Raw genomic sequence first — 25,081 nt, forward strand, 5'->3', positions numbered from 1 at the left:
AAAGCAGAGGAAATTAAAATAATCCTAAAAATATTTTGCATAATTTTATGCAAGTAAATTTCAAAATCTAGATGAAATAGGTATTTTTTCAAGAAAAAGTAATTTACTAAAGCTGCCCCTTGAAAAGATAGAACGTTTAGACAGCCCAATTTCCACAGAGAAAATTGAGCAAAGATATCAAAGGACTTCCTTTCCCACCAAATCATAGGCCCAGATGGTTTCAGAGGTAAAACTCCCAAATCCTTAAAGAATAGATAATTGTAATGTCATTTAAACCATTTCAGAGCATAGAAAAAGAAGAGAAACTTCCAAATTATTTTTAAGAAGTCAGCGCATATTGAGACCAAAATGTGAAAAAGATTGCACAAAAGAAGACTAATCTTGTTTATAAACATTGGTGCCAAATTCTTAAATAAAATATCAGCAGTATCCAGCAGCACAATAAAAAAAGCACATCACATTCAAGTGCAACTTATTTTTTAAAAAAGTAAGAATGGTTTAATAATAGGAAACATATTAATACAAATAATTATGCTAGTATAGCTTAGGAGAAAACTCACATGATTATCTCCACAAATGCTGAAAAGATATTTGACAAAATTCACAATCATTCTTGATTAAAAAAAAAAACCATCAATAAAATAGGCCTAGTTGTGTATTAAACATGTTTACTGAGGAAACTTACTTCCCCCATCACAAGGGAAACACTGGGGGCATTTCTGTTAAAGTCAGGAACAAGAGCAGGATGCTCACTATCCTTGCACTGCTATTTAATATCATGCTGGAGTTATTAAAGCAATTAGAAAAGGGAGAGAAATTATGTGTATGAAAATGGTAAGCAGTGAGGTAAAATTATTATTATTTAAAAATAATATGATTGTGTGCCTGGAAAAAATAACAAAAAAAATCAACTAAAAAGTTACTATAATCACGAAGAGAATTCATTGTTAGTGGAGTATAAAATTAATACAGCCTTCATAATATTCATTAACAACTAGCCAGAAGATATAATGAAACCCCATTACAATAAACTAAAAAGAAAAAAGATAACAAAATCTCAAAATACATTTAAGATGATGCCTACATAAGGAGAATTTGAAACCACTCCTGAACAATATAAAAGCAAACTTAACAAATAGGAGGCACGCTATATTCAGGGATAAACGATTTGCATTACAACTATGTCAATTCTAAAGTTAGCTTATAAATTTAATGTGATTTCAATAAAAATTATAAGTTTATTTGTTGATTTATTTTCTGGCACTAGATAGGCTGATTTTAAAATCATACGCAAAAACAGTTATCATTAGGAAAAGGAAAAAGAGAAAGCAATGGAAGGGACTAGCTGTACCAGATATTAAAAAATACTGTAAGGCTTCAGTGATTAAAATAATAATTAGATACATTCTATATTAGGAAAAACTCCAAATGGATCAAGAATTTAAATGTAAAAATAAAGCCAAGGGGAGCCCAATGGGACTGGGGTAAGCTGTGTGCCCCGTGAACCTTCTGCTCTTGGTAAATAGGCTCTCATGTACACATAAACCCCAGACTTTCATCTCCCCCAATTCCCAAAGAATTTCCACTTTGTTCTGCTCCAATGACTTTAGAGGAGATGTGCTGGTCTCACATAAGGTATGTGACAGAGTGGGGCATGGAAGACTTTGCATTGGCTCCTTTAGTTAAACCATGAACTGGGAAAAGAGAGGAGAGACATTTCAGGCAGAAAAGAGCACAAACGACATGGAGGCCAAGCAATATCTTGGAGTGAGTGGGGACCTAGCTGCAGGTAATTTGTTATCACTGGGTATAAAGGGTGAGCCAGGAAGCACAGGGCAGTGAGCTGAAGAGATAGTAGGTGCCAATGTAGAGATGTCTTTTAAAGTCCAGGCCAATGGACTTGTTGATTATTTTGTAAGAGACATAACCCATTGCAGGGACGTAACATGATCAGCTCACATTTATTAATAATAATAGCTTCCAGGGGAGGTCCCTTTGCTTATAATCTCTGGTTCTGCAGTCTGCTAGGGGAACCCAGAGAGTAAGGGAATAGTAAGAACAGTGGAATCAAGTAGCACACGCTTACAATGAGAGGCTGTGTTGGAACACATGAGGCACTCATTAAAACTTTGTTGATCGAACTGACATCTTTTGTGGTGTATATGCATGAGCTGTCATATTTAAACCCTTTGGAAGAGTTCTTTTGAACAATTACCACTTGACTAGGCATGTTGATGAGCTATAATGATCTTATTCTGGCAGTAACACCTAATATAAGAGTCCCATCTATTTTCAATTACCTTCACATCCAAGTTCTTAGAAATAGTTTCCAGGGCAGACATGAGCTCTTGAATTCTTTTCTCAATTTGCCGGTGCTCATGCCTGATGAAGTGAATGTCTGCAGAAAGCTTCACAATGCTGGAATCACATCTAGTGGCAAGATGGAAATTAGTTGTGAGATCAATAGGCTCAAAACATTTTTAATACTACAGTAGGATCTGTGCATTCATTTGATGGCAAAAGTTCTTTGCACAATGAGTTGGTAGATGTAGGAGTACATACAGGCATCTCCTTCATTTTCCTGTTCTTTTCCTGATGGTAGAGAAACCTGGTTGGATAATGATACATTGGCCCAAATCAAAGCACTGAGTTGGCGTAGATGAAGACATTGGGAGAAATTGGGGAAAATTTTAGATTTTCAGCCTGATAGATTAACTCAGTTATAGCAATTCTAACAGATTTTTGATGTATTGGGAATACTCCCTGCTACCTTTGGATAGGCAAAATGGAAACTTTTTCCCCTCTATATTGTGCTCTGAATCCACTTTCCTCCCTTAAATCTCTTTCTTGGCTCCCAGATTGTCCATTCTCCTCTGGCTAGAAAAAGTGTCCCAGTCCACAAAAGTCTTCCAACTCATCTTTAAAAAACAATTTCCCTTCTCTTAGTGCCAATCAAAACTCCTGCTCCTTGAGTGGTCTCAGTCTCGGTGCATTATATTAGGACAAAACAATTAACGCTAACATGTGAATGGAGCTTTGGCCCATAAGGTTGCATTTAGTACTTTAAGGAAAGAACTCTAGTGTAATGGGGTTGGAGTTGAAGATTAACCATCTTCACAGCAGGGCAGGGAACCCCGCTCCACTACCCAACTACCACCACTCATGGCCTCTCTTGGGAGAGAGCAGGTTACATACTGTATTAATGATCAGTTTCAATATACTCATGTATGAATGAAAGACAGGACAGAGAGCACCAAAGGGCTGTGTCTTTTGTTTATCAGTTATCAGAGATCACATTGAAGTTGGTCATTTTATAAAATAACTGTTTTGACTGTCATCAAATAGTATTTGTTAGGAACCACATTTTTCATGTTGTTATGCTAAGTGTTATAAATATTATTTGTTTTATGACTATCAACATTTTTTAGGATCCAGAAGTGAATTTCTTTTTCTTAAGATTTTGGATGCCAAAATTGAGCCAACGGTGAGTTAAGGTGGTAATTTTGCCTGAGAAATCCCCTGAAGGGATATCAGGTGACTGGGGTAGGGTTGGGGAGACTGCTGGGAGGAGAATTAGGAATTAATCCAAAAATGGGAGCTGGATGGTATGCACCAAAGTCAAGGGCAAAAGCTGTTTCACACATTTGTATACATAAATTGTTATTGTCAGAACAGCCTCTATTGTGGGTCCATTAGAATATTCTTAGGTGAGTCCACGTTAAGACCCCCAAAGACTACGCAGGAGTAGTTGCAGCTACCACCACTCCCTGCCACCTCTCACCCAACCACCATCTTGTTCCCACCCTCAGGGACAGCTGGTCTATCCATTGTGGGCTAGTGGTTAAGAATCTGGTTCTGGTGTCAGATAGACCAGGCTTTGAATCGGCTTCTGCTATTTCCTAGGTTTGTGACCTGGGACAAGTTTATTAACATCTCTGAGTTTCAGTTTTCCTTATCTGAGAAAAGGGAGTAATGATGCTGAGGTCACTGCATATAGCTGCACAATTTCACCACCACACAACTCCAGGGGGTGCCAGACACACAGGCAAAAGTGTGAATGGTGTCTCCTGGTGTGCTGTGTGCTCAACTGTCAAAACTGGAAGTGGCCATCCTGAATAATGTTACTTCTTAGGGTTATTTAAGGATGCAAGGAGGCAATGAATGCAAAGCATTTAGCTAGTACCTGGCGCAGAGGAAGCACCCACACGAGATCAGCAGCTCTTATTTATTTACTCAACCTGAGAGTTGCCACCTATTCATTTTCACTGCTCCCCTTCCCCGCACCCAACCTGCCTAAACCCACATGCTGAAGTCAAGCATTAGTGGTTTTTCAAAGCTGCACACTATATTTCAAGAGGAAGTTTCTCTTCCTCTTCTTCTTTTGAATTATTGTTTCTGTCAAAATAATACATGCATTATAAAAAAATTACATATAATACAAACAAGAACATAGAGGAGAGTTTACATCATCCCAAATCCCATTTTTCACAAATAATCATTGTTAATATTTGGTTATTATTCCATTCATCATTATACTATATATACATACTATACATATATACACATATAGATATATAATGTGTTTGTATTTATATATACACACAGAGAAAGGAAGAAAGAAATGTAATAAAATAATTTTAGAATATTTGGATTATATTATATATGCCAATTTTAGTTCAAAATATTACATTGAATTTTAATTTAATTTAATCTAAGCAAAAGTAATTGTAGTGAGAAATGAAATTACCGAGCTTCAGATATATATATATTTCTTCACTACAAGAGGTATTTGTTTCTAAAAAAAGAAGCTATAAAAAGCTGTCATAGATTGGAATCATTATGCTTTTTACAACTACCATTTCAACTTTAGACATCATCTATTGACCATATGAAAAAGTGAGGAAATAAATAAGTTTATATACTTGCTCTTTCAACCGTTTTTGTTAATATTTTGCTATTTTTAAAATGTCACATTTCATGACATTTACAGTGTGTTCTGTAACTAGGTTTCCCACTGTTATTTAATCTTCATTCTATATTTAGATTCCATGTTCACTGACAGTCCCTTTAAACTATGATTTCTTTTCTGAGATCCTTATTTTGATCTATTCCTTGGTCGGCCAGATTTTATTACCCAAATTTCAAAAGAAGGGCTCATGATGCATTGGAATCGTTCAGTTCCTGGTGCTTGCAAATGCCTATCTGTTCTCTTATACTTGAAGGTAATTTGGTTAAGATAATGTTATTGGGTCACTTTTCTTTTGTTCAAACATGACCGCCATTGCTCCGCTCTTTTCTGGGTCTGTGTGAGGTGGAGAAGTCTGAGGGGACTACAGTTTTTCCTTCTCTTATGTGGTCTGTTTTGTTTACCTAGATGTTTAATGATTCTTTTTTTTCTTCTAATGATTCTTTATCCTTGATGTTCAGCAACTTCAGTATCCATGATGTTCAGGATATCTGGGTTTAATTGTCCTTATATCAATTTTTCTGGGGTCACAGCTTTCCCTTTCAATCTGCAAATTCAAATCTCTGTTTCAAGAAAGCTTTTGTCTCCTATATCCATGAATATTTTTTTTTCCTGAAGAATTTGCTCTATTTCTTCTTCAGGAGCTCCTATTAGGTCTATGTTAAATGAGTTTTACTTGTCTGACATATACTTCATTTCTCTGTAACCATTTTTATAACGAAAAGCATTTTCTTTTTGTTTTGTATGGTTTCCTCATGCTTTTTTTAAAAGAAATAACATTTTTTGTTTTATTTATCCACTTGGGGGGTTTCTAAAGTAGATTTAATCTCTGTAATATCTTAATTTTTTCTTTCACCTTATCCCTGAGCAATTCCAGTTTATCTATCTCCTTTTGTTATCTGATAATCATTTTTGGGGGGGAAACCATTTTATCTCTTATTTTTATCAAAGTAAAACATGCTTGTAGTTTAAAAGTCAATAAAAACTGAACGGCCAATAACAAACTATGCGGTTCCTTGCTCTGCCTCTTCCTGCGTCTCTGGGTTTCTCTCCCTACAGGCTAGTGCCCACCTTTACCCTCGGTTTCAGAGCTTCCTGGTGCAGCCAACTCCTAACCTTCTGAGAATTCTGTGGTGTAAAATCAGGTTATTCTCAGCCTATCCCACAGCTTTCAAACTGGTCTTATTACGTCTTCTACGTCAGTTTCTACATGTCCATCTATTTTCTAGGTTCCAAGATTTTTAGTGCTGATATCACCTGTCTTTGTGGATTTATGTTTTAAAGAGAAAAATCTTTTTACTGTAGATAGTGGGGGCTTTGGAAGGAGCAAAATTACACGTGACCGTTCAATCAGCAGTCTTCTTTTATGTCTTTCTTTTGCTCTTAATTTCTTTCAAACCAGGAGAAACTTTGGTTTGAACTTTTTCTGGGTTATCCCTCTCATGAGATCTGCTCATCAGCCTTAGGTTTTTATCTATCTATCTGTCTATGTGCCGTCTATCTGGGGCTGGTGGTGGAGGGATGTTTGTGCACAGTCTAGATTCTTCCTGACTACCACAAGTCACATCTCTGAATGATTCTGGCTACCAGCAGAAGAGCAGTGAGCGTGTGCTTGCTGGGGACTAGATCACCTCCTCTGCTCGGCCTTGTCTTATCAAATCTATTATTTCCTTAGGCCCCATTTTCTCCTCAAAAGTCGGATTGGTGTCTCTCACAGCAAATCATTAAGACATAGATTCTTTGTTGTGATACTGTCACCTCCTCTTCTTTCTCAGCCTGTTGCGCTTCTTTCAGGTATGACTCGGTAAGGAGGGAGCCCCTAGATGACAAATAACATGACTGCATCTTCAGCTCTATATACCTCCTCAGCTGTTCTGTGTCACTGACTGGAATCTCCAAAGGGACGTTTTCTATCTCTCCTATGACCCAGCCAAGCCCCTAGGTAATACTGCTCTATTCAAATTATTTGGCCTATGCCTTTCAGGATTGTGACTCTTGACGTGGAGAAAATAATTATGCTTAGGTCTGAGGAGGACTCTATCAGTCCAAACATCCCTGTATTTGATAAGTGTGCTGTTTGTGGTTAGTAGTTGTGGCAGCTTCCATCTTATATCAAAGACGGAGTTGTTTTCTTTCTTGTATTTTTAACAGGGCTTGAGATGTCTCAAGTGAGAGGAGTGGAGTAAACATCTTTATTCCACTATCTTAACCAGAAGTCCCTACTCTTAACTTTTCAAAAGTTGACAGTATACATAATATCATTATTGTGTCTTCAAAGGGCATGACTTTTTCTTTTAATCACACATTGACACAATTTATCATTTTTTTTCACATGCAGATCTGCCTTGGGGTCCCAGGTAGCCAAATGGGGCTGGAGGGCTGGCCTCCTCTGGCCACTGCTACAGAGTGGAAGTCATAGCCATGGATGGGGGCTCCCTTTACATATGCACCTTTTTCTTTTCTTTCTTTTCTTTTTTTTTCACATCTCCCCCTGCTGCTTCTGCCCTCTAGAATGTTCTTTTTTTTAAAAATTTTTATTGAGTTAATGATAGGTTACAATCTTGTAAAATTTCAATTGTACGTTATTGTTTGTCATTCGTGTTGTAGGTGCACCCCTTCACCCTTTGTGCCTACCCCCCACCACATCTTTCCCCTGGTAGCCACTAATCTGTTCTCTTTGTCTACATTTTTAAATTCCTCATATGAGTGGAGTCATACAGAGATTGTCCTTCTCTATCTGGCTTAATTCACTTAACATAATTCCCTCAAGCTCCATTCATGTTGTTGCAAATGGGATGATTTTGCTCTTTTTTACGGCTGAGTAGTATTCCATTGTATATATATATACCACGTCTTCTTTATCCAATCATCTGTTGATGGGCATTTAGGTTGCTTCCACATCTTGGCTTGCACGTTTTTCTTTTTTGCACTTGAGACTAATCTATTGAATAGAGGAGAGGGTGTCAAAAGCAGGCCACACAACTTAGAGAACCTCACCTCATTGGAAGTACTTGCTTTTAAATTGTCACTATATTGGGATGGGAAATAAGGTGTAAAACTCAAAGGACATTGTCGTTATCAAATATTGAGTTTGATTTATGAAGCAGTAAAATGTTTTCTAGGAATTATGTCAAAATAATCAACTTAATTTCACTTATCCCGTAATGCTAATTGGAATTAAGGTCAATATATGTGGGAAGACAGCAATCTGCCTCAGCTTGTCCGTTAGTCACTTGCCTGGCAAAATACAGAAAAGAAAAAGGAGAAGGATGAATTTAAGCCTCAGGCTTTTAGCCAAATGCTGTCTCAGGTTACCAAATAGATTTAAGAAATTGTCATAAAAGGGAGATATTTCAAGGAAAAATAAGACCTTGTCCTAAAATGACTACTTAATATTGAAGGGGAAAGGACGTAAGCATTGGAGAACAAGGTGGGGGAATAGAAGGCTCTTGATTTTCCTTCCTCCCTCAGATGCATTAAATAAACAGCTACACATGGATCAATTTCCTTTGAGAAAAATCCGGACACTAGTTTAGAGACTCCTACACATCGGGCACCTAGGAAAATATCCACAGTGAAATAGGTAGGAAAACAGGCACACTCATGCTATAAGCCCCATTCCTGGCACGGCACCTTACAGTGGGGCAGGAACGCCCAAACTCCAGCCTCTCCCTGAGGAGTGAAGGACTTAGACCACACATCTAGCACACCAACTTTTACAGCTGCCACTGAGAGACTGTCTCCCAAATCACCTAGCTCTGAGAGTCGACAGGGCTTATCTGTGAGTCCCCCAGGGCCACAGAAAACAAGGAAGTGATTTTAAATGGACATATGATTAAAAAATGGGTAAAGGACCTGAATAGATATTTGTCCAAAGATGACATACAAATGGCCAACAGGTACATGAAAAGTGCTAAACATCACTAATCATCAGGGAAGTGCAAATCAAAACCACAATGAGATATCACCTCATAGCTGTTAGGATGACTATTATCAAAAAATAAAAGATAACAAGTGTTGGCAAGTATGTGAGAAGAGGGAACCCTTGCACCCTCTTGGCAGGAATGTAAATTGGTGCAGCCGTTATAGAAAATAGTATGGAGGTTCCTCAAAAAACTAAAAATAGAACTACCGTATCACCCAGAAATCCCTCTTCTGGATATACACCCAAAGGAAATGAAACCAGTACCTGAAAGAAATATCTATACTCCCACGTTCATTGCCTATTCACAATAGCCACGATATGGAAAAAACCTATGTGTCCGTCGATGGATGAATAGATAAAGAAATTGTGATACACATACACACACTCACACACACAATGAACAATGAAATATTCAGCCTCAAAAAAGGAGATATTGCCATTTATGACAACATGGATGAATCTGAAGGATATTATGCTAAATGAAATAAGCTAGACACAGAAAGGAAAAAAGTGCATGATCTCACTCATGTGTGGAACCTAAAAAAGTTGAATACATAAAACAGAGAATAGAACAGTGGGTACCAGGGGTGAGGAAGTGGGGGAAATGGGGAGATGTTGGTCAAATGGGACAAAGTTGCAATTATGTAGGATGAATAACTCTAGACACCTAATGTACAGCATAATGACTATAGTTAATAACACTGTATTGAAGAATGGAAATATGTTAAGAGAGGAGATTTCAGGTGTTCTCATCACACACAAAAAATGGTAACTATGTGAGAAGATATATCAATGAGTTTGACTATAGTAATCATTTTATTACTTGTATATGTATTAAATCATCATGTTGTACACCTTAAATATATACAATTTTTATTCTTAAAAAAGGAAACAAACAAAAAGAAATTAGAGCAGAACAAAGAAAGTTGCATTTCTTTCCTTGATATTATTCCATTCATTGCTTGGTTTCATTTAAATCTGTTATTTTGCCTTGTATGTAAGACAGAATTTACAAGAATAAAATAATAGGTTTGTAAAAAGTTTGCAGAAAAAAATAAATCGTTGAAGTGTCATCAGTACACCACCAAATTGAACCAAATTCCAAGTTTCATTAAAAATAGATGTTTGGTGTTTTTCTTTGCAAAATCATGGCACATCTAAGTAGGGTGGGGGGTTTGTTGGTGTTTGATTTATTATCTTGCTTCATAACTTACCCAAATATTATAGAAATTCTTTTGTATGTATCAAATGTTATATAATAAAGTATATATTTCAGAAGTATAAAAATATTTATACATAATATAAATAATATATGTATGTATGTGTATGTATGTATATATATACACTATATATACATTATATATACAATATATACATTATATACTCACTGTATATATATACACACACACACACACACACACAGGTACTAATCCTGTGGATCCTGTTTTCCTAATGTCTGTGTTGTCTGTTACCTGTTCTCCACTTTCATGCCTACTGTTTCAGTTTAGGCTCTTGACATTTCTGCCCTAGATTGCTGCAATAGGCTTCCTTCCATCTCCATGCCTTCTTTTTGTAGCCCACTAATTCAGCTACTACTAGAATCTCACTAAATATATGTCATCCATTACTTAAAATCTTCCCATGGCTATTTATAACCTTCTACAGAAAGTTCAAACTCTTTACCTTGGCCCACAAGATTCCTCATCATCCAACTCCAGACCACTTCTCTGGCTTCCTCTCCCAATCTCCCATCTCTCCCTAAATGCAAATCCCCAAATACCATAACTAAAATACTCTCCTTGCACATAGGCCCTTGAAAATGTCATGATAATTAATCCCTCAGTTCTTTTGTGCATATTCTTCTTCCTATGTGACGTGTCTTTCCTACCCTTCCTTGTCTAGCTAATTGCTACAGATCTTTCAAAACTCATCTCAGGGGCCAGCCCAGTGGCATAGTGGTTAAGTTTGTGCACTCCACTTCGGCAGCGCAGGGTTTGCAGGTTTGGATCCCAGGTGCACCACTCATCAAACCACTCTGTGGCGGCATCCCACATAAAATAGAGGAAGGTTGGCAGAGATGTTAGCTCAGCGACAATCTTCCTCAAGCAAAAGAAAAAAAAGAGGAAGATTGGCAACAGCTGTTAGCTTAGGGCCAATCTTCCTCACAAACAAGACAAAACGAAACTCATCTCAATTGTGACCTCCTTTAGGAAGCCTTCCCTGTGCCTCAATCTGATTTGGATATTCCCGTAGTACCCCAGGCCTTCATTATAGTGTTCACCTCATTGCTTATATTTGGGGCTTGGTTTCCCAGGGAGACTTAATGGCTATAGGAAGAGGGCCGTGTTGCTGAATCCCTGAATCCTAGTACATGGCCTGGCGTATGGTAAGTGCTTAGCACATTTTTGTTGAATTGAATGGGGAGGTTTGTCATAGGTGTTAATCACCTAATTCTTATTTGGTCGCTAACACTCCAGAGTGGATCGACTAGATGTAGGTAGGGGCATTCCAGGAGTGAGGAAAGAGGTGCTGGCACAAGAGGTAGAGACGGAAAAGTGTCCATGGTCAGCCATTCACAAGTCATCTTTGGTGTGTCTACCAGAGTGGTCCTGCCATTGTCAATAACTACAGATCTTTGCTGAACTGTGTACCATTAATTCTTTTGTTTTAGAAATCTTGTACAAAAGACATTATTCAAAAGTTTATCCATTTGGCAGTAAATCCATTTTGTTAGACTTTAATTTATAATTCTCGTATATTTTAAATGTTTTAATCACTAGAATTTGACACATCTGGGGAATTTACATGTGGTTATGAGGGTATGTCTTTGTACAGATGTTGGCGTTTGGACGGTTGAGGTGTGTATAGGCAAGACTCTCGTCACTTATGGATTGAACTGGACATTCTGTATAAGGGGACTTCTATGAAAACCTTGGATGTTACAGGTAGTCTGAGGCTTTCAAGCTCTATGGCACATTTTCTCAACTACCATCTCATCAGTTTAGCTTAATGTGAAGAGTGTATCTTGTTTTCTACAATATGGAACTTATTTGGGAATGAGAATTCAACGGCCACGAACTGACTGCTAAACGTTAGTTAACACACTGCTTCTTACCTGGCTACTCTTCCTCGAAGATCTCCAACTCCTTGAAGGTGCTTAGTGTTGAGCTCCTGAACTGCAAAATTAGTTCCTGTGGCCACCTGATCTCGAACTCTTATTTGGTCTTCTAAAATCTGTAATTTTGGGTTAAAATTCCCGTTAACTTCCCATCACACACAATAAGAAAAGATCATTTAAAGCTGAGGTTACAAAATTGAATGCATTTCTTAGTTAGGCCGAGAGTGTAAATGAGTGAGAGAATCATATGGCAGAGAGAAGCAACTCCTGCTTCATCTGAGGGAGGGCACCATGGCTTGATTCCAGCTGATTGTTGCCAGGTGGGAATGAAGTTTCAACAGAATCCAGAAATTTGGATTTTATGTTAAATTTCTCAATTTTTAAATATTGACATCTTATTCAAAAGCTTTTTTTTTTTTTTTTTGCTGAGGAAGATTTGCTCTGAGCTAACATCTGTTGGCAATCTTCCTCTTTTTGCTTGACAAAGATTTGCCCCCCTGAGCTAACATCTGTGCCAGTCTTCCTCTATTTGTATGTAGGTCACTGCGACAGTGTGGCTGAGTGGTGTAGGTCTGCTCCGTGGAACTGAACCTGGGCCACTGAAGCCAAATGCACCGAACTTAACCACTAGGCCACAGGGCCAGCCCTCAAAATCTTTCATAAACACTATATGAGCCAAACAAAACATGTTTATTGTGCTATTACGGCCATGGGTGGCCATTGGGCCATCACTGATCTAAAAGCTTTTCTCAAAAACCTGTTTCAGAATTGGTGGTAAGTTTAGAAGAAGGATCTTTCATATGGCATCAGGCAAAGCCATTTACAGATCGAATCAAAACCACAATGAAGGAATACAACTGTCATAAGCAAATCTGAATCAAACTGTTTCACATACACACAGTGAAAAAGGTTTATTGTGCTAGAATTTTTAGAGAACCTGAGAGACTGATGGCTTGAGTATGTCCAGATTTTGTCCTTGAGTATCTTCAGTCATGTCTTCATTATGTCTTGGCGTTCTGAAATAAAGCTGACTGTCCTATGCCACTAGGTTGGTGGTCCCAAGAACAGTTATTTTTATTTTTTTGCATTCATATAAAAGCATTGTTTAAAAATTGAAAAAATGCTGCTTGTCCATAGAATAAATTTATATCTTACTTGACATTCAAACGAATTCCAATGTAAAGTTAAGACATAAAAATAATTTGTGTTTACTCAGAAAAAAGTGAGAGCATAGGACATTCGAAAACACACATTTATGACTTGGGGAAACATTCAAGTTCAGCTGCTATATTTGAATAAGGCCTGAACTATGTTTAAACATGTTTATGAATTTTGGGGGGAAAAGAAGGATTTTTGTAGCAAATGAATTATAGAAACTTCAAAAACCATATACAGAATCTTGCCCATTTGTAAATTGGCAGGTTGAGAGAACCCAAGAGCAAATAAAGCTTTAATTGAAGACGTGAAAGTGTCAAAAACACTAGCAAGAGTTTTTATGTTTTCTTTCATTTGCCTGTTTGTTTTTGCATGTCTGTGAGTCCATTTGGGCTGCTATAACAAAATACCACAGAGTGGGCAGCTTATGAACAACAGAAATTTTTTTTCTCACAGTTCTGGAGGCTGGAAGTCCAAGATCAGGGCCCCAGCATGGTCGGGTTCTGGGGAGAGCCCTCTTCTGGGTCGCAGACTGCCAGCTTCTTGCCATGTCCTCACGCAGTGGAAGGGACTAGGCAGCCATGTGGGATCTCCTTTATAAGGACGCTAATCCCATCCCTGAGGGCTCCACCCTCATGACCTGATCACCTCCCAAAGGCCCCACCTACTAATATCATCACGTGGGGCATTAGAATTTCAACCTGCGAATTTTGGTGGGAACACACACATTCAGACCATAGCAGTAGATGCTGTTTTGCTTTGTTTTGACAAAGAATAGTGATGAAAGGAAGCTTTCTCTGCTAAATACTAAAACATTTTATGAACAGATAATAGAGGAGATTACTTAATCTCTGAATGAAGACATTTCTTTTCTTAAAAGAAATGAGAGAAATTGCAAAGCAGTATACTGGAACATTTAACTTTATATAAAAATTGCGAAAAACATTGTAAATATAATTAAGATATAAACAACAAATGGAAAAAACATTTATAACAATTGCGATTGCTAAGGGCTGCAGTGGTGTGCTACAATCAGTATGCACCTGTACATGAGAGCCAATTGTGCATCTCTCTTCCCATCTTTGTGTTAAGTAATGTCAGCTGGTGCTTGAAATCAATCAAGATGAGAGGATTTACACCATGGAAATAGGGAAACACTATAACCAGGTTTTTATACCCAGGAAAAAAATTGATGCCGATTGTTAAACATTTACCAACATATAACTAGTTATTATCCTTAATTAATAAAAAAGCTCATCAAATCAATAAAAATTAAAAAGCGCTAAAAGCCCAAAAGATAAATTGGCAAAAGACATTAACAGATTATTGACAGAGAAAATGCAAATTGTAATAGTCACTTTTAAAAAGTGAAAAAAGAAAAAGATTTCATTTTTATCCCATCAAATTAGCAAAGATTAAAACAATAAATTATGCTGGCATGGGCACAGTGAAAAAAGCACTCTCACGTAATGCTAATTGAAGTGCAAATAGGTATAAACTTTCTGGAAACCAATTTGGCAACAGGCAACAAGAGCCTTCACAGTGTTCATACCCTGGTAATTCCACTTCTAAGAGTATATACTATGGAAAGAGTCCAAATGCAGACACGTAATTATGCACAAAGATATTTCAATATTAGGGGAATAATTAAGCAAATCATGGTGCATTGACCATGCAAAGAGCTTTTAATGACATATGAAAGAGTTTATGCTATAGTTTCCTATTAAAGATTGTGCTGATGGATGTGGTCTCAGCTTCCTAAGTGGGATGCTCGGGAAGACTAGAGTGAGATGCAGCTGAGTGTTGGTGGAGATTGCCGTTCGGTGATGCAATTGTGAGGAACTTTTTCTCATGTTTTAAAATATTTTCCTAAACTGTCAAAATAATTACAATGAACAAGTATTGCTTTTATAAGTTGGGGGGAAAACCACAATAAAGCAATATTATACAAAAAATTCTCTTTTCTTGAGCTAAAAATAAATTAATTGTAAAACATAATTAGCTGCCAGCTTAAAAAATAATTTGAATATAAAAAGAAACAAGCAACTTAAATGCTGAAATTATAGTTGACTAAAAAATTGTTTTTCATTCCTTTGAAAGACCCAAGTCAAGCCTCAGCTCACACTTGGATCTGTCTTGCAGGCTAATTTGCAAAAGGACTGATCTGGTTAATGGGTTTAGGTTTTTAAAAAATACTTGAGGGGCTGGCCCAGTGGTGTAGCAATTAAGTTCCCACTCTCCGCTCCGGGCGTCCAGGGTTCACCGGTTCGGATCCTGGGCGCGGACCCACGCAGCGCTTATCAAGCCATGCTTTGGCAGGCGTCCCACATATAAAACGCAGGAAGATGGTCACAGATGTTAGCTCAGGGCCAATCTTCCTCACAAAAAAGAAATACTCGAATAGCATCCATTTCTCTATAAAGTGCTTGTTACTTTATAGTCTTAGCTATTTGCTAAAGGTAGCCTAATTGTTTCTTCTTCATAATGTTTTAACTACATTATCTACAGCAGTTAACTATTTTCTAATTCAGTTTTCTGGACCGTCAGACCAGTCCTTCTTATTTTCCCTATATACACCAAGCCCTTAAAAGGATTGCAAATATTCTGAAATTTTATAGTATTTGGAATATGTTTTGGCTTTGTCTGTTTTCAGAGCTAATCTAAGATAATCAATTATTATAGGAAAAGAAGCTCTTGGCAAGAATTCTAGAGATCTGGAAACATTTTCCCCCTAGTGCTGAGTATTTTATTGGAGTATAATTAATATGTATTAAAATGTACAAAGCAAAATATATATCTAGATGGATTTTGACAAATATAATCAACTGTGTAATAACTACCCAAATCAAAGTATAGAACATTCCAGAAGCATTTTGATATTTCTGAGAATGCTATTCTCTTTTCAATTACCCAGAAGTTGTGATTCCTAAATTAGGATCTTATTTTATTTTACTTTTGAGTAAGATTAGCGGTGAGCTAACATCTGCAGCCAATCCTCCTCTTTTTGCTGAGGAAGCCTGGCCCTGAGCTAACATCCATGCCCACCTTCCTCTACTTTATATGTGGGACACCTACCAGAGCATGGCTTGTCAAGCTGTATGTAGGTCCATGCCCGGGATCCAAACCAGTGAATCCTGGGCCACTGAAGCAGAGCATGCAAACTTAACCGCTATACCACCAGGCCAGCCTTAATTAGGACCTTATTCTAGTGCTAGTGCTGTGTGTACTTGATCTTCTCGTCATCTCAAAGGTCCTGAGCTGCTTATCTCTTGTCATTTTTATGATACTTTATGATGTCTCCAAACACCTTTGACCTCTTTGAAAAGTGGCATTGACTTTTTAGGCTCTGGCATCAATTCAATATGTGCTAAATACTCATAAAGTGCCTTTTAAAAGTTCACTAAGGTTTTTAAACTTTCCACACTCCCTCAAACACATTATGGGGGCTGACAGATCCTACAGACAGAAAATAAATTAATAAACAGCCTTAAATACAAAGTCATGAGGAAGCCATTGTTGGGTCAATGTCATCTTTTTGATTTGTTTTTTGTCTAATCTGCTATTCTCTCTGATAGTGGAAAAGGAGGGGACTGTTGTGAATTCTCGTAATTCCACAAACTTTTGGCCAGTTTCCTAAAATGTATTCTCTGGAACTTTTCCCTAAAAGTTACTACCCCAGATTCGTCATGCTCATTAGCTCTTAAAAATTCTGAAAGACCTGTAGGAAAAATCTATTTATCTTGGTTTTACCAAAGCATTTTCTTTTTTGATCAGAAACTGTATTTTTCCTTTAACATCTTAAATATCATTCATTCATCCATTCATTATCCAGGAAATACTTACAGAGTGCTGACTACCTAGCACACACTGTTATCATTTGGTGTGGGGTTTAGCAGTGAACAAAACAAAGTCCCTGCCCTCATGGAGATTAAATTTTAGAAGAGGAAACAAACCATAAACAAATATAAGCCGTGGTAGTTGGCGATAGGTGATATGGATAAAATAACGCAAGGTTTAAGGGGAGTGTGACTGTTGGGTTGGGAGGGGTGCTGTTTTATAGTGTGTCAAAGAAATCCTCTCTGATGAGGTGATATTTGAGCAGGGACCTGAAAGAAATGAAGAACATTTCATAGAAATATCTAGGCAAAAACAATCCAGCCAGAGTGAATAGCATGTGCAAAGTCCTGATGCCAGAACATGTTTGGTATGTTCTAGGAAGAGCTGTGAGAACAGTTTGACCAGAGTAAAGGAGAGAGGGGGAGGAGATGGGGTCAGAGAGATGGTTGGGGTCAGAGTGTGATGGGCCTATGAACCAGCATTGCCAATGCATTATGAAAACCCCTACGTGAAATGACTACATTAGTAGAATCTTGAAGATTTGGACTAAAATAAGTACCTTAGCACAATGCCTGACACAAAACAGATATTGAGTGAGTGTCTTTTTAGTGGAATTTCCTTCTACTTTTTGGCATAAATGAGTGGTTGAAATAATGAACTGTTTCCCTCTGAGGCAACTAAATTGTAACCATCTAAAGTTAATCGCAACTCATTTCTATAGTTGAAAAATGACACTGGTGGTTGATAATCTTTGCCAACATATAGGACATAAAGAACTACCTCAATGTTTTGGCTGAGTTTTTTGACGATGCTGGTGATGGTCTGGATATGGCTTTCCAGTAGCTTCCTGGCAAGTGACTCCTCTTTTCGAAAGCCGTGTGTCCCCTGAAGACAAGCAGAGATGTCCTCCTTGATGCGGAAGGCTTGTTCAAGGAGGAAAGCTATGGTGCGCTCCTGGTTGTTCAGTCTGTCTTCTAGCTGACTCCTCGCGGGGTGTGGAATGATGGGAAGAAAAGAATGACCCCTGGTCAGGAAAAGGAAAGCACACCAGAGGCGTTACAGGAATGAACTGGAATGAACAGGAGGAGCGGAACCAGAACGTGCATCCACACTTCTCTGCCTGTATTTTCTCCCCTGTGAAAAGTTTGGCAGGACCTTAAGTACCTGCGTGGTTAGAATCTTGGTTTATGTCTTGTCTAAGAAGCAGATCTCACTTATGCGTTGATCTGGTGGCACGCATTTTTCATGTCTCCCAAGCAGAAATTGTCATATATTTTACCCGCTACTCTAACAAGCCCAGTTGGATCCACATAAATTTAATACCTGATAATTCTATTTTGATGAGAGGGCTGCCTGTTAAGCTGGAAGAAATGATGGCTCAAAGGTAAAGATTAACAAAAGAAGTCAGAAATTCCATGAAGAGTAAACAAAGTAAATTAGAAAAGGAAAAAGAGAAAAGCTAGGGCTATTTCGTATTAGGGCAGAGAAAGAGGTAAAATCCTGATGGCCCCGACTGGCATTACTCCTTCCCTTCACAGATAAGCATCTTGAAAGACAAGCTGCTTTTGTCACGTCTTTTTCTTTGTTTAATTTACTTTGCTTACTAGCAAAGTCTAGTGGCCTCGTCTCTAGAGCCATACGCCATCACTTTTGCTTCAGCCTATTCCTGAGAAGCAAGTCACTGAGTTCAGCTTACACTCCAGAGGAGGAGGATTAGATTCCACCTCTTGGAAAACGGAGTGTTAAAGAATTTGTGGACAGTTTAAAACCACCACACTGTCACAGTCCTCTAACTGGCTTCTGTCTCCACTTGTAGCTTCCCTGGTACCCCCTCCTTCCACTGCCATCAGGATAATCTTGCTGGAAAGCAAATCTGGGGTTCTTCTGAGGGGAGGATCTAGGACTTGATAAATGACCGGGGGTCTGTGGGGCTCACAGGATAGACTTTGGTCCCATGCAAAATGTTGCCATCCCCCATGCTCAGGGGTCCTGCTGTACCTGTAGAGCCCTCTGGTGTGGCTCCTTCCACCACAGCGCACCTCTGCTCAACTCTGGTTGGTCTTGGAGGACCCAGGGAGCTTCAGCTTCCCAGGAAAAGTGAAGTTCTCGGTGAGTGAGAGAGTCAAGGTCTAGAGTGAACAAGCTGGCTAAAGGAAATCTGCCCCAGAGGAACATGACAGCTTCCGGGAGACAGAGCGCAGAGAGAAAGGAAATGAGCTGCGCAGTTCCACAGGAGTGAACGATCCTGGGCTCACACTATGGTCCCTATGCAAATGCTGAACCAGCAAGACTACTGGCTTCCTGTCCTCCTCCATGCTAAAACTTTGGAGTACCTAGAGAGAGAAACTGTGAAAAACCCCTGAGACAGCGGGGGCTATTTTAAACTGGGGAATGTGTGGGGTGGTCTGGTGGGTGCTGTCATCTGCCACCAGCTCCCCTTTCAGGAAGGAAGGATTTATTTCCCCAACTGCTGGGAGCACTGCCAGCTGACAGACCCCAGCTGTTAGCCTTCTCTGGGAACTGCCTTGGTGAAGAGAGTCACCTTGCCCAAGGTCATGCCCACTTTCTGGGGCAGCTCGAGTCCAGTGATTGGTCAATGTGTGGGTATAAGGGCCTGGCACGCTTGCTCTCTCTCAGAACAACTTTGAAGGCCTGTCTCAGCTTCAGAGCTCCCTGTGGGATCAGCTGAAGTCTTCATGGGTATTGCATCACAGTAATTTTCATCCTGCTCAATTCTGTATCCTTTCCCTCCCTTCCACAGATGTTGATCCCGGAGGACTCCATAATAAGCCTTCTGTTCACAGCAATCTCTATCTCAGAGCCTGTTTCCTGGGCAACCCAACCTCAGCCAGGTGGCCGCTTTGGCCTGGGGCAAGAGATACGGTTGTGGGACGGTAAAATGGGGAAGAGGGACCATCGTAATTCTGCTTTTGCTTCTGCCCCTATTGCCTTGGGACAAACTGCTCTACTGTGTGAAATTTCAGACTCTGGTCTAAGTGTCCTCAAGAGTTAAATCAGGCAAGGCAGAAGTCCTGTGTTCCTAAGATGCTGAAACAATAATAACAAAATCTTGGGGAACAACCGACCTTGGGCAGTTGCTTCTACACTGTTCTACCTCCACATGCCCCAGGGGTGGGAAAGCAACTGCTCTCCTCCTGTGACTTCTGCCTGAGGAGTGAAAGGTGAAGGCCTGACAGAAGAAGTTATTTTGTAAGAAGGGGAGTAGTTGGCTGTGGTTTTACTGTGCTGGGGTCCAGGCACCGTACGCCGCCCCACCTGCTGAGCTCATTGGCGCTGATAAGACACAATGGAGACTAGGTCTGGCTGAAATCCCCAAGGGAAAGATGAACTCACAGGCCAAAATATCAGGACACCTGAGGAGCAGAGTCTTTTCAAAAACCAGCCAACAAATAAACAATCTACTGGATTACAGATTCCTACAGAAAAGAAATACTAAAATATATGCAACAAGAAATTTTTTAAAAGGCTAATAAGTATATTAAAAAAGAAGATGGGAAGATATCAGCAAAATGAAAACAAAAAACTGAAAAACATGAAAAGTAAACAAGTTGAAATATTAGGCATAAGAAATTATAATAGTTGAAATAAAAATAAAAGGTGGGATAAATATGACAGAGGGAATAGCTGAAGAATGAATTAATGATTTGGGAGACCAGATTGAGGAAATTTACCAGACAGAAGAAGGAACGGTCACACAACTTGCAGATGTCAGGGACAGAATTTGAAACTCAAGGCTGACTCCAAAATCAAACGTTAACCTTAACTCTCGTAGATTCCTATCAGTCCAGGAGATAATAAGCAGAAGCAAGTGATTTAGTGCTACTTACGTGACCCAGTAGAGTGGCAGCAGAAATGACAGACGTAAGTGTCCCCAGGCTCCATATCCACTCTTTGCTAGTTCTTTCATCCTTTCTTGGTCCTGGCCACCATCATCTCCTCTACTTTTGCCCCCTAATGAAGAGTGCATCCTCTGCACTATAGCTAGAGTGGTCTTTCCCAAAGTGTGAAGGATAGCTCTTCCCTACTTAAAGCCTTCGATAGCTTTTCCAGTGTCTGAGAGTAAAATCTTTGCTCTCCTTTTCAACCTCATCTCCTCTCACTCTTCCCGTCGTTCACTCTCACTCAACCACATAGATCTTCTTTCTGTTCCTCAAACATGCTAAGCTAGTTCTTAGCTCAGAGCCTTGGCATTTGCTGTTCCTTCTGCTTGGAATGCTCTTCCCTGCAGTCACTCCATGGCTGCCACCTTCTCCTTGTTTAGGTCTCAACTCCAATTTCCCCTTGTCAGACAAGCCTTCCCCTCAGTGACGTTCTATCATAATGCCTCATTTCATCTTCTCTATGGCATTTGTCATTACCTAAAATTATCTTCTTTACTTGTTTGTGTTTATTTCTGCCCTCCATCCCTAGAATGAAAGCTCCTCATGGGCAGGCACTCTATCTAACTTGTTCTCCACAGTGTCCCCAACACTGAGAAGAGTGCCTGACATATAGTAGGTGGTCAATAAATATTTGTCGACTGACTGACTGATTTCTCCCGCTGGACTGTTCCCTTAAGGTTCAATTGATAAAAAACTGGAGGAAAAAAATGGTTCCATAAAGCTACAGGTTGTTATAGCCTCAAGGTTTACAGTTCCCTCTCTTGAGTAGAATAACAGAGCCTCAGCCTGGGTGAGATTCCTCTTTCCTGTCACCTAAGCAGTTAAGGAACAAAGATGGCTTTGCTAAGGGGTTTTATTAACCAGATTCCATCTACCTACTCATTTGGCTCAAAAATGTTCTTCTGGAAAATCACTAAATGGAACCTCATATATATATAAAAACCGCTCCTCTGAAACCCCAACATGCTGACAGTGCTGCCCTGGGCTGGCTGTCTGAGTCACAGGCAGGAGGGAAGAGGATGTCAGGCCATGCTGATGGTGACAGCAGCCTTGTGGTGGGCTACAGATTTGCTTGTTATTTTCCTTGAGCTAGTGCTGCTTTCTGGCCTCTAGACAATCTGCAGCCTAGATTTGCCAGTGAAAGGGTATTTGATCCCCAGGCTTCAGTCCTATACAGACACCTGCAAATTATGCTGCATTCCTCTCAATGGTTAGACTCTTTCTCTTAGGAGTTCCCAGTGTGGCAGATGCTATTGGTTACCTTCCTAATAGCCATTCCCCCTTCTGCCTGATTTGCTTCATCCTCCTGTCCACTGTGTCCTCCACTGGGGCAAGCTAATCATGGTGGTCCCATTCTTCTGGACTGAGATGCAATTGGTTTAGGTAGGAGCATGTGAAGCAATTCTGGCCACTGAGTGCAAGGGAAAACCTACTGTGGGGCTTCTGGCTTTCTTTGCCTTCAAGAAGAGCTATACAAGAAGACACTTTCCTCTTCTTTGCTAGATGTTGTTGTGTTTGTCTGTGCTTGATGCCTAGAACTGCCGGAGCCACCTCGTGATCATGAGGGAAAAGAGGAGGGCAGGCAAGAAGGATGGAAAACACCTGATGCTCGATGATGTTGCTCAGCCTCTAAATTAGCCAAGCTCTAGATTTTTAATGTGAGCTATCAACGTCCTTAAGTCTAAGCCATTTTGGTTGGAGTTTTTGTTATGTGCAGCTGAAAGCACTGTATCTGTATCTAGTGATTTACTGATGAAAATGTCAGTTGAAAAAGAAACATGTCAGGAAATATTTGCTAAATGTTTACTCTAATCAATGCACAATCCATAATGGGTCTGTTCCTCAAGGAACCTGGTTTAATTCAGTGTTTCTCATAGAGGAACTTGCATTACTATTGTGGGGGTGGGGAAGGGAGGGAGGTTATTAAAATGCAGATTCCTTGGCTCCACCAGAGACCTACTAAATCACAATTTTGGGGAAGTCGGGGGGAAAGCAAGAATATTTATTTTAAACAAGGATTTAGGTGACTATAATGTATTCTAAAAACTGAACATCCCTGATTTATTTAAGACCAGTGATGGGAACCAGTGACTAATATAAAGCAGGATACATAATGAAGTGCTGCAGAGTGAAATACGGAATGTGAAGCTCACGTTATGTAGGCATTCAGAAGCAGCTTGGCAAGTCGGAAGGCAAGAGAGACTGAGGACAGAACATAGGTTCTACCACTTCCCGAACAAGTGTTTCAGTTCATTCATATTTAAACAGGGCTCACAGGGCCTCCTTTGCTGTGTGGCTGTAGGTTCTGAGACAACATGTGAGAAGCATGTGGTAGGAGGCAGTGAAACCAACGCCACGCAGCTGCCCTCCGGCCCAGGGTTCCGAGGGGCCCATGTGCATTCACTCTTTGGGTGTGCTGTTGGCTGGTGTCAAGACTGTATCCAGAAAGAACATGAGGAAGCAGACCTAGGCCAGTAGAGGGACCAGTGGAACAGGGCTGCCGCCACTGCTCAGATGCCAGTCTGCGGCCCTGCCTGTCATGGCCTCAATGTTGTTGCTATTTGGCACATTGAAGGAAACCTCTAAGGAGGGCAGCACCTGGTGCTATGGGATGTATTTGCCTGCAACCATGGGGACACTAAGTGACTTATATAAATGCTGGACTGTAGATATTTCTCTTTTTTTGGCTTTTAAAGTTTAATTTTAAAAGCTATTTTATATTTAAGGAGAGAGTGTGTTCCTTTTTGAAATTTCTTTTCATGTGTAAGATTTACTATTGGAGTAGTATTATTACTGTTTACTGATGATGCTTAACGAAGCACCAAATGATGCTTTGCTTAGTTCTATTTGCATGATTTCTACATGATAAACATGGAGCTTATATTTTTTTCCTATTTCCATTGCCATAAGGAAAGAATATTGTTTTCCAATTGACCTTTCTAAGTCAACAAGTGGAAGAACACACATGTGAACATTCTCAGTCTTCTAAGAGAATTCCTGATGATATGATTGTTCAAATTATGAGCTCATCCAAAAGGTTAAAACAGATGCCTTTCACTAGCAGCAAGATGTGTCTGCCCTGATTCTTTTAGTGAAGTAAAAACACTCACTGCTTTATTAGCATCTGATATCAGTGGGACTTATATCTAAATTTAACAGTGAAAGGAAAGAAAGAACTGAATATTCCAGGCTAGTTCAGATGGAGTTACTAACCATAGGAGAAAGAATTCCTAGGGGGCCTTTTCAGAGAGATATTTGTGCTTTACGTAAACCATTGATTATGTAGCTGGAAACTGAATCTGAACAGATTTTCCACAAACTCTGAGTTCTATTTCTCTGCAGTTGGGTGTGACTTACACCAGCTGTGCTGTCGCTGGCAGATACATCGGTACAGAGTGACTCTCACTTCTCGGCTTGCTCTGTTCTTGTGAATAGAGCACTAAATTTACTTAGGAGATTCTGGTAACCATTTTGGCAAGCTGTAATACTCAAGAGATAAAAATTTAAACCTTTCTCTAGAACACAAAAGGGCATAACTGAAGAGAATTTTCATTTTTGTGATATCCCTTATATGACCAGTTACATTCTCATTGCACAGAGTCCTGAGGAAAAGAAAAATAAAGTGAAATTTTAAAGAACATTTTGATGCCTCACTAAAATAATCTGTGAGTGTGTGGGGGAGCCATGAAATTGAAAACACGTTTTCTATGGTTTCTCCTTTGCTTGTTTATAACCACACTGGCTGATGGATTGGGTAGCTATCGAAGCCTCCATGGCTGAGTTTTTATGTAGGGCTGAATGCTCTGGGGGGAAGGGAGGCAATTCGAGTTTTGGCGGGCACAATCCAGAAAGAAGCAGACCAAGGCCAATGGGGTTGGGCCTGCACAGGCTCTGCACGGAGGAGCCTGGAAAGAGAGGCCTCCAAATAGCAACACAGCCAAGAAAAGACTGGAGAAAGAGACTGGTTACAGTGAAAAGTTGTGTACTATATGAGGCAAACTCCTCACATTCAGTATCGTTTGCAATAAAATCACAGAATTAAGGGTGTACCTGTTGTGATGCTTTCTCATGGAGGCATTCAGGTTGGCAAGTGTTCCAGAGTCCCTGTGTGAATGAGGGCATGGTGGACGTCTGGGTTACACTCACAGGTCAAATGTATATAAACTGCAGCAGCAAAT

At 39.5% G+C, this 25,081-nt stretch overlaps 1 protein-coding gene across 1 annotated transcript in view; it reads right to left on the reverse strand.

Annotated features, from left to right (window-relative positions):
- Positions 1-25,081, reverse strand: part of FAM81B (family with sequence similarity 81 member B) — a 46,107-nt gene that overhangs the window by 12,794 nt on the left and 8,232 nt on the right. The window contains exons 4-6 of the mRNA XM_008520995.2: positions 17,782-18,025; positions 12,007-12,125; positions 2,301-2,430 (exon numbers count right to left, since the gene is read on the reverse strand). Of these exons, the coding sequence (XP_008519217.2) occupies positions 2,301-2,430; positions 12,007-12,125; positions 17,782-18,025 (493 nt within the window). The remainder of the gene's footprint in view (positions 1-2,300; positions 2,431-12,006; positions 12,126-17,781; positions 18,026-25,081) is intronic.

Source organism: Equus przewalskii, chromosome 13, assembly GCF_037783145.1.
Source record: "Equus przewalskii isolate Varuska chromosome 13, EquPr2, whole genome shotgun sequence".
In the NCBI taxonomy this organism is placed as follows: Eukaryota; Metazoa; Chordata; class Mammalia; order Perissodactyla; family Equidae; genus Equus; species Equus przewalskii.